The sequence below is a fragment of the Scardinius erythrophthalmus genome (assembly GCF_964197995.2).
Source record: "Scardinius erythrophthalmus genome assembly, chromosome: 4".
In the NCBI taxonomy this organism is placed as follows: Eukaryota; Metazoa; Chordata; class Actinopteri; order Cypriniformes; family Leuciscidae; genus Scardinius; species Scardinius erythrophthalmus.
In genome coordinates, this window is record NC_138224.1 from 1,610,012 (window position 1) to 1,620,250 (window position 10,239).

The following is a 10,239-nucleotide window of genomic DNA, read 5'->3' on the forward strand; positions in this document are numbered from 1 at the left end:
TCATGAAAAATGAATAGTTAGTTCAATGAAAAAAACAAGTTAAATGAAAGAATTTTAAAACATACTAAAACACTTAATGATGCAATACTTTCTTTACTTTCATGTCATGTGACCATTATAACGACATCAGAGAAACATGAACATGCAAATGTTAAATTATTGACTTCATTATGAACTTCTTAAAATCTCAGGGCGACTTCAAGCAAATATATTACTGAGTTTACTGATTACTTTGATACATCAAAGAGGATTGACTGACAAAAAAATTATAAATTATGTTCGTCAGGAGTTGTAATGTTGAGAAAATACTCCTCAAAAGTGAAATTATTTCTGTAAATCAAATTCTGAGAATCAATTTTAAAAGTAACTGTAGTCTGATGATGAGTTTTTTAAAACATAAGATAAATCTAATTACATGCATTTTATTTTTGGTAATTTAATTAGGTAATCTAAATGACATGTAATCAGTACTACCCAGCACTGACTTCAACTAATCGTGTGTGTGTATATACACACACACACACACACACACACACACACACAGACAAACAATATTGGCATTACCTTGTTTGCAAGATGTCCAGTGTTCAGAAGGTCAAGAGAAAGCAGATTTATGACCATCTGTTGGACGGCAGCAAGTCTTTTTGATTGAGTTTCGAATGCAAGTTTAGAGAAAAAGTCAGAGCTAGCACTTGTTCGGACTGAACTTGTATTGTGTTCTTTGGAGATTCCAATCAGTTTGATATCTTTAGCAAACACAAACTCAGCACTCACGTTCATCTCAAAGGTAATCGCTCAAGCTCTACATGCTGCTTTGGAAGCGCATGGCCTGGTTTCCGCCATCTTTGCTTCATGGTCACATGGTTCTAGAACATTGAGCCAATCGCCTGAGTCCTAATTATCATGTGACTAATCACTCCATATTTTAACTCCTAAAACATTGTTAAGATTCCTCCAAATACATCTACTATAATGTCATGACGACAAATGCTTTTTATTACAGACACATTTTATTTTGAATGATAAGCGCGCCAGGAGAACCGACTTAAGCATATCGTCTTCGGTAGTTCAGTGTTAGCGGTACCGTCGCTAAAGCAAAAGGTTGCCGGTTCTATTCCAGCTTTTTGCGTTTTTATTTTTTGGGGGGGCGGGGTAGTTTGTGTTTTTTATTTGCATTTTCATTTAGTTGCATTTAGTTTTTACTTTCGTTTTCACTTTTGTTTTAACTAGTTAACTAGTAGTTAAGTTAAAATAGTCACTAGTGTTGACTAGTTAAGTCACTAGTCTTAAATTTTTAACTAGTTAAAAAACGAAAAGTTAAAATAGTCTAGTTAAACTAGTTAAATTAAGTCACTAACTAGTTAAGTCACTAGTTAGCTTAACTAGTCTAACTAGGCTAGTGACTATTTTAACTTGTTCTTTTTAACTAGTAACTAGTTAAGTCACTAGTCTAGTTAGAGTAGTTAAAGGTATAGCGGAGGATGTTTTACTTCCTGGTGGGTAACCTATACTATTGCTCCTCCTAATTGTCAATCATTCTGGTGAATCAATCAAACTTTTCAAAAAGTGGAGAGGGCGGGTCTTATCTAAAATTTGGAAAGATCCTCCGCTATAACTGTAAGCTAACTAGTAACTAGTTTAAAGTTGAATAGCTAATAATCAAATTTATCTAGTGTGTTAATAACTAAACTTAAAAATTTAAGACTAGTGACTTAACTTAACTAGTTACTAGTTAACTTAACTAGTCTAACTACACTAGTGAAATTGCTAATAAACAAATTAATCTAACTAGCGAGTTAACTAGACCAGTGACTATTTTAACTTAACTTGTTCTTTTTAACTAGTTAAATAGTCTTTAGTCTAGTTAACTTGCTCTAGTAAAGTTAGATTATTTTTTTTATTGAAACTTCATAAACTAAACCTATTTACGCACTTTACCTATTAAACACTCAGTATGTTCAAACTGTTACATATAAGTCAGCTTATCAAAATTAGTTTTTAATTGTGTCTGTGCTTTAGGATCAACTGATGGAACGAACCCAGACCTTTATGCAAGAAATACCTCAGCGTTTTTTACAGCTTCTCTTTATGATGTTCAGCAGGAAGTTCATATGATAATGTTGTGTTTTATATTCTCTTGATTGGCTGGGGTTTTCTAGAAACCATCTTTTCCCTTCTTTCTCTCCCAGCATGCCAACACTGCAGAAGCTCTCGTAAATGTAAGTTTAGTTCCTCCCACGCTAAACCACAGACATTCAAATCGAGAGCTTGCAGGTCTGGAACACCACCAGTCCTTAATCACATGTTGTGTTTTCACCTGTAGTGTGTATTGTGAATTTCAGGATGAATGAGTGAGTGTATCACATGTTGTGTTTTTACCTGTAGTGTGTATTGTGAAGTTCAGGATGAATGAGTGAGTGTATCACATGTTGTGTTTTCAACTGTAGTGTGTATTGTGAAGTTCAGGATGAATGAGTGAGTGTATCACATGTTGTGTTTTCAACTGTAGTGTGTATTGTGAAGTTCAGGATGAATGAGTGAGTGTTATGCATGTAGAATGTGTGTTTTTGACAATGCATGTGCGCATTGTTTTGTTTTATTTTTATTTTGACTCTGGTTTTTTGCTTCCAGTGAAGCAGTTATTGAAGGACATGGAATGCATGATTGTGAACATGTGACACCACTACACACACACACACACACACACACAACATTATTACCACCTCTTTGTGTGAATGAGAACATTGCTGGACATAATGTATATTTTCTTGATTTTCTTTAATTATAGAATTGTTCCTGAATAAATACAATGAATCCATCAGCTATAATGTAATGCAGAAGTTTTTTTGTGTGTCAATGATGATTTTCTTTGGCTGATGCACTGAACCACTGCATTATGGGATCACGTTAGGATTCACAAGCTCAATAATTCACTCAGACACCTTTGACAAGAGACATTTAATCAGTTAAGTTGATGAGAAGACTAGAAAAAGTCTTTTTAAACCACAAATTCAAAGCACAATAACAAACATAAGACAGAATAGAGAACAACTAAATCAGAATCTGCAGAAGGGTGAAAACATCAGAATAAAACCCAGAAAAAGAGAACATTTTGGCATTGAGAAATTATTTAATGACAAGTAACCCCCTAAATATAGTCCTAAAAACATTTAAATATGAAAGTACATTGAAACAATTGTAGGTACTTATTCTGAATTGAATCATGTGGATTTATGATTTTGAAGCCAATCTTAATTGTTCTAAAACGCTGTTTTCCTGTTGATTTGATGGTGAATAACGACGTTTCTTCATGAGCAGTTTTGGCGCTTAAAACCGTCCCAATCATCCAGGCCTTTCCTCTGGGTTTGATCTTACCTGTTCCGCCCACAGGTGCGCGTGTGAGTGTGTGTGTGTGTGTGTGTGTTTGCGCCCGGTTCGACCGCATTCTGATCAGCTGCTCTAGTCATTGAGTTCGCTGACAGAAAACAAGCTGGTGAGCGTTTGAGAGCACAGAGACAAAAAGAGACATTCTCACGGTCACATGAAGTCACTTTTACTGCAACAGCGAACATGTTAACGGCTGCGTTCAGCCCATGCACGTCTCGCTCAGGACCCGTCGCTGAGGTTAGAGAGAATAAACATCAGGAGAGGAAACAACGCTTGTCTGAAGAACAAAAACATTGAGTTTTCCACCGCGAGAGTCTCTTCGGCACTGGACACTATCCAACCATCAAACTCTATCAGCCAAAGTAAAATTACCTCCATCCTGTGTGTGTGTGTGTGTGTGTGTGTGTGTGTGTGTGTGTGTGTGTGTGTGTGTGTGTGTGTGCTGATGGAGCTCCTCTCTGGTTGCCGTGGTGACGCTCAGTCAGGTCTGTCTCGTCTCAGAGTCCAAAGCACCGCTTGTCCATCTCTCTGTCTGTCTTTGACTCGTTGTTTGCTCGGTCTGACATCATCAGCGTCTCCTGTGGTGCACAGGGTCAAGGGTCAGTGAGCGTGTTAAGGGTCAGTGAGTGAGCAGGATGTGTGTGACGACTGTTGCAGAAGAACTTCATGCAAAAACAATTTTTATTTACTTTAAAAACACACACACACACATACACATTTTATATATATATATATATATATATATATATATATATATATATATATATATATATATATATATATATATAAATAAAACAATATAAAATATATTAATAATAAATATTAATCAAAAATATATAAAACAAAATAAGAAATATTACTACTGTAATATTTCCTTATAAAATAAAATTAATTGCACTAAGCCATATCGCCATTTCAGTTTTATTTCGATTATTAACTATTTGTTGCTAGATCAATTAAAATATTTTACAAGTCAAATGGATTTATAAAGTTGTGTAAAAAGGTCCTCTTCTACTTGAGTGTGTGTGTGTGTGTGTGTGAGTCTGACCTGCCGCCGGTCTTGAATATGAGGTCAGCGTTGGGCGCTCCTTTAGGGTGCTGGTACCGGGGCCGGCGCTCTCGGTTAGTGTTCGCAGGAGCCGGTCTCTGAGCGAGGGATTGCATCATCTCTGAAACAACAACATCATGACGGACCAGAATGCACCTGACCTTAATCTGAATGCAATCAACATTTGATGTGTTTGGGGAATCTGGCTAGCGTAACATTTTAAATACATTCTCCTGAAATGAACGGAATGACTCGGAATGAAAAGATTGGTTCATTTTGATGAAGAGACTCACCCTGATAGTCCTCCTGCTCCTGCCTCTCGTTGATGTCCAGCGTGAGCTTCTTCATGCGCATGCGCTCCTCCTGCTCCGCTTGCTGCTGGTTAAAGTGATTGGCTGCCAGATGAGACGACAGCGGCACGTTCAGGATCTTGAACTGGACGGACAGAGACGCTCATTAACATATTCAGCTCACAATAAAACAATGACACATCCCACTTACTCTTCGTTTAAATAATATAATAATAGTTACATTTTATGCTACTTTCTTAGTTCTATTTTGCATTAGTTTATTAAAATCTACTTAAATTGTAAGTTTGTAATTACATAGTTTGACATTGTTAATATTACTACACTGAAAAATGGTGTAGAAACAATTTTCAGTCAGAAGTTGCTCGTAAATTTCATAATTACAGAGAAACTGCAGGTAACTGAATTAAATGTGATATTTTGAAGTAGAAACACAAATAGTATTTTTATGTGAAATTTATTCTGTACTAATTAATTACATTTATAATTAAATAATTCCATTTATTTGACATTGTTATTTGATTTATTGTTTATTTGACTTAACTGTTTATTTGACTACATTTTTTGTTTGACTTAATTTATTGTTTATTTGACTTATTTAATTTATTGTTTATTTGACTAATATATTGTTATTTGACTTAATTTATTGTTTAATTGACTTATTTAATTTATTGTTTAATTGACATTTAATTTATTGTTTATTTAACATTTAATTTATTGTTTATTTGACATTTAATTTATTGTTATTTGACATTTAATTTATTGTTTATTTTACATTTTGTTTATTGTTATTTGACTTATTTAATTTATTGTTTATTTGACTTATTTAATTTATTGTTTATTTGACATTTAATTTATTGTTTAATTGACATTTTGTTTATTGTTTATTTGACATTTAATTTATTGTTTAATTGACATTTTGTTTATTGTTTATTTGACTTATTTAATTTATTGTTTATTTGACTTATTTAATGTATTGTTTAATTGACATTTTGTTTATTGTTTATTTGACTTATTTAATTTATTGTTCATTTGACTTATTTAATTTATTGTTTATTTGACTTATTTAATTTATTGTTATTTGACTTAATTTATTGTTTAATTGACATTTAATTTATTGTTTATTTAACATTTAATTTATTGTTTATTTGACATTTAATTTATTGTTATTTGACATTTAATTTATTGTTTATTTGACTTATTTAATGTATTGTTTAATTGACATTTTGTTTATTGTTTATTTGACTTATTTAATTTATTGTTCATTTGACTTATTTAATTTATTGTTTATTTGACTTATTTAATTTATTGTTATTTGACTTAATTTATTGTTTAATTGACATTTAATTTATTGTTTATTTAACATTTAATTTATTGTTTATTTGACATTTAATTTATTGTTATTTGACATTTAATTTATTGTTTATTTGACTTATTTAATGTATTGTTTAATTGACATTTTGTTTATTGTTTATTTGACTTATTTAATTTATTGTTCATTTGACTTATTTAATTTATTGTTTATTTGACTTATTTAATTTATTGTTATTTGACATTTAATTTATTGTTTAATTGACATTTTGTTTATTGTTAATTTGACATTTAATTTATTGTTTATTTGACTTATTTAATTTGTTTATTTGACTTATTTAATTTGTTTATTTGACTTATTTAATTTATTGTTTATTTGACAATTGTTTATTCAACTTATTGTGTTTATTTGTCTTAATTGTGTAGAAACAATTTTTGAACAAATAGAAATTGCTAGTAATTTTCAGTTAATTACAGTTACAACAAAACATTGAATTAAACACGCATTTTTGGAGCAAAAAGACTAAAATACAGTATTTTCTTGTTAAACACACTCCAGTAACTTCATGCACAGTCCCCATACATTTTTTTTTTAAAATGTAAAAATGCAGAAAGTTGTATGTGATGGTAGGGTTAGTGTAAGAGGGAGAATATACAGTCTGTACAGTATAAAAAACATTACGTCTAATGACTGTCCCCATTTAGATTGCCAAATAAAAGTGTGTGTGTGTGTGCTGTAGTTTACACTCCCAAAGCCACATACTGAACACACCCTGCAGACCCAAACCACTCCAACACACACACACACACACACACACTGGTACCTGCTGCTTGTTGCCCTTGCGTGTGAGCATGACGAACTGCATGGTGTCGCTGATGTCAGAGTCTGTGTCTGCAGTGCATGATGGGGCGGGGCTTTTCTTCAGCTGACTCTTCAACTGCAGAGGAATCGCCACATCCAACTGGTGGACCTTCACTGCCTCGCCACTGCGCTGCTGCTCACACACACACACACACACACACGGTCACTGATGTAGAATATGACATCACACAGACGGCTGCAGGAGACTGATGCTTTCATCAAGAAACTTACAAATGAAGATGTTCAAGTGGAAGTGATTCATCTGTTCTAAAAATTACAAATATATTTTTGTATATATATATATATATATATATATATATATATATATATATATAATTTTATTATTATTTTTTTGTAGATGCAGCTGCTTTTCACACCAGGTTTATCACAGTAAACTAAATCTAAGACTAAAACCATAAAAAACATTACTTAAACATTAATTTCACGTAAAACTTGAACTTATTTTACTTAATTTTTTCATTTCTTATTTTGTTAAACATTTTGGCATATTAAAAAAACAACTAATAAAAATGTCAAACACAAAATTACAATGAAAACGGAAAATAATAAACTAATTCTGAATATTAAAAAACTAGGTAACACTTCAATAAGCTTCCATTTGTTAACATGAACTAACAATGAACATTATTTTATTTTAACATTCACTAATACATTGTTTAAATCAAAAGTTGATTCTGTTAATATTATTTAATGGACCTGAGCTGATATAAACTAACAATGTTTACAAACGTTAACAAAGATTAATAAATACAGTAACAAATCACTCATTATTAGTTATTATTATTAGCCTCCTCTGCCATTAACGCAGCTTGAGATTTTAAATATTAGCTATAGAATATATACAACATACAATTTCATTTAATCTTACCTTGCATATAGCAGCGGGATTTAGCATTCTACATAAAGCTACCACATAATAACACTAAAACAGCTCACGTTAGCTACAAGCTGTCGTGAGAACCGATTTAGATCAGGCATACTAATGGGGTCCTAAGCTGGGACTCATCTCTTCAGTAGGACTCATTTGTTCACCACACCGGTCTAAACCAGCGCTATAGAGAGCCTAAGTCCCTCCCCTTCCGGTCGACCACCATGGGACCTTATTTCGGAAAAATATTGTATGGTAGTCAATGGCGAGAGACAACAAATATTTTGATCTCGTTTGAATTGTGCCCTGATTTACACATATGATGTTTATCAATTTAAAAGATACATTTTAAAGTCAAGAAAGTCGCAGTTTGATGTAAAACTGTTGAGGTATAAGACTGTGAAAATACGTAATTACAAAGACTACAAACCCAGAAGGCGCACATGCGACGTCATACCTTTTCTCTCAATGAATGAAGCTAACTTTACTGAAGCTAACGGCTGTCATTTTTTCTATAGTCTTACATTATAATCGTAACGTTACGCCGTCATGCCTGAGTGTTTTGAGCCAGAATACACACATACAAGCAACGGATCTTGTGACGTACATAGTGCGAGACGAGAGATGTAGTTCATTGAGCGATTTTCACATAAAACTAAACGTTACTCTTCTGTTTTATGACAAACTGCGACTTTCTTGACTTTCATAATTACCTTTTAAATTGACAAACATCATATGTGTTGTTCAGGGCACAGTTCAGACGGAATAAAAAGATAAGTTATCTCTCGCCATTGACTTCCATACATATTTTTTCCGAACTAAGGTCCCATGAGCCGGAAGCGGAGGGGCGGGACTTAGGCTCTCTATAGGAACTCTCCGTGACGTTAGTGTTCGCTGATTGGCCGAACGCACACAAAACACAAGCACCCGCCATTTTTAAAAAAGCTCAACGCACAGATTATAGATTATATATTTACTCCACAAACTAACTCTACGAACATAGAAAACAGGGATAGATGGAGCTCTTAACCTTTACACTGAGGAGAACACCCAACACAACTTTGAGGAGACCAAGAGGAACATGATTATGTGTTTGTGCTCAGCTAGCGACACTAGATATAAACCACAAGGCATACGCTAATAACTCTTCATCACTGTCTACTATCTATAACAGTTCTATCTAATAATGTACTAGACAGGATCAGATCGTAAACTAATGAACAGTTGTATGTTCAGTTGTTCTCAGCGCCGTCAAAATAAAAGTCCCAACAAGCGTGGGACTTCACAGTTCTTACGTCACTTCACAGTTCCCACTGGCGGTGCGAACGCAACCAGGAAAACGTTCCTAAGGGAACCGTTAGTTCTCGGGGAAACACTCTCCTAGATCCTAGAACTATCCGGTGTGAAAGCCCCTTTAACTTCACTAGTGTAAAGCCTCTACACACCTGCAGGTTCTCCAGCATCATCTTGTCCAGCGCCTGGATGAAGTCCTCGTCCTCGGCACACGCCACGTGTTTGAGTCCTCCACCGCGGATCGTGACCTCCTGACCCAGAGAAACAGCAGCGTTAGCTCAAACCACACACACACACACACACACACACACACACACACACACACTCACGTTGTTCTCTTCATCCGTTTCGTTCTCTTTGTTGGAGTCGGTCAGATAGTCTGTGTTCTCCTCTTCCTCCTCACGCTCCTCTTCCTCATTCTCTGAGCCGTCCTGCACAACAAACACACGGCTTATCCAACGGTCTTCAAACACTCATTATATAAAATATACAACATTATACAGTCAAACCAACATGTATTCACACACCTTCAACATCTCTCACATTATCAGTTTATCCGCTATAGTTTAGAGAACGGTAATAAAATATGAGCAGAACTCAGTTGATGTTTGACTGGTTTTGTCCGTCCTTCTGTTAGACTGTCTCACAGATGAATTATGTTGAATATCTGTCAGCTGTTAAATTTAACTACACAATTAGATAATACCAGTTTAGCTCAACCAATCACCAAGCAATGCTACATTGTGTTCAGTCTGTGTGTAAAAAGAGCATTAGCAATTAAAGAAAACACACTTCAGCAAAACATGATCAGCTCAAAGTGTCTGGAGAATTATTGATCCCAAATGTTTGCAAATAGTCACTGTATGAAGAATTTATGTCAAGTATAATAAGTCTTATATATACTTATATTATATATAATATGTATTAAATTTGTAGTCACTGTATGATGAATTTTGGGGTATAATATGTCAGTTTACTTTATTTTGCCCTCCTCACTAATATAAATGAACTATAGTGTCCTGATCACACTAGTAAAACAAATCTAAAAAATTATATCTGGTGTCTGAATCATTTTTGGTTCTGATAATTTTGTGATTGTCTATATATTATAAATTGTTTAGATTTTGCAGTGACTAATGCT

The 10,239-nt window shown here is 33.8% G+C and overlaps 1 protein-coding gene across 1 annotated transcript in view; it reads right to left on the bottom strand.

The window, feature by feature from the left end:
• Positions 1-2,943: 2,943 nt before the first annotated feature.
• Positions 2,944-10,239, bottom strand: part of upf2 (UPF2 regulator of nonsense mediated mRNA decay) — a 33,857-nt gene continuing 26,561 nt past the window's right edge. Inside the window, exons 17-22 of the mRNA XM_081364219.1 lie at positions 9,428-9,529; positions 9,251-9,349; positions 6,879-7,049; positions 4,729-4,870; positions 4,436-4,556; positions 2,944-3,965 (exon numbers count right to left, since the gene is read on the bottom strand). Coding sequence (XP_081220345.1) covers positions 3,956-3,965; positions 4,436-4,556; positions 4,729-4,870; positions 6,879-7,049; positions 9,251-9,349; positions 9,428-9,529 — 645 coding nt within the window. The 3' untranslated portion in view covers positions 2,944-3,955. The remainder of the gene's footprint in view (positions 3,966-4,435; positions 4,557-4,728; positions 4,871-6,878; positions 7,050-9,250; positions 9,350-9,427; positions 9,530-10,239) is intronic.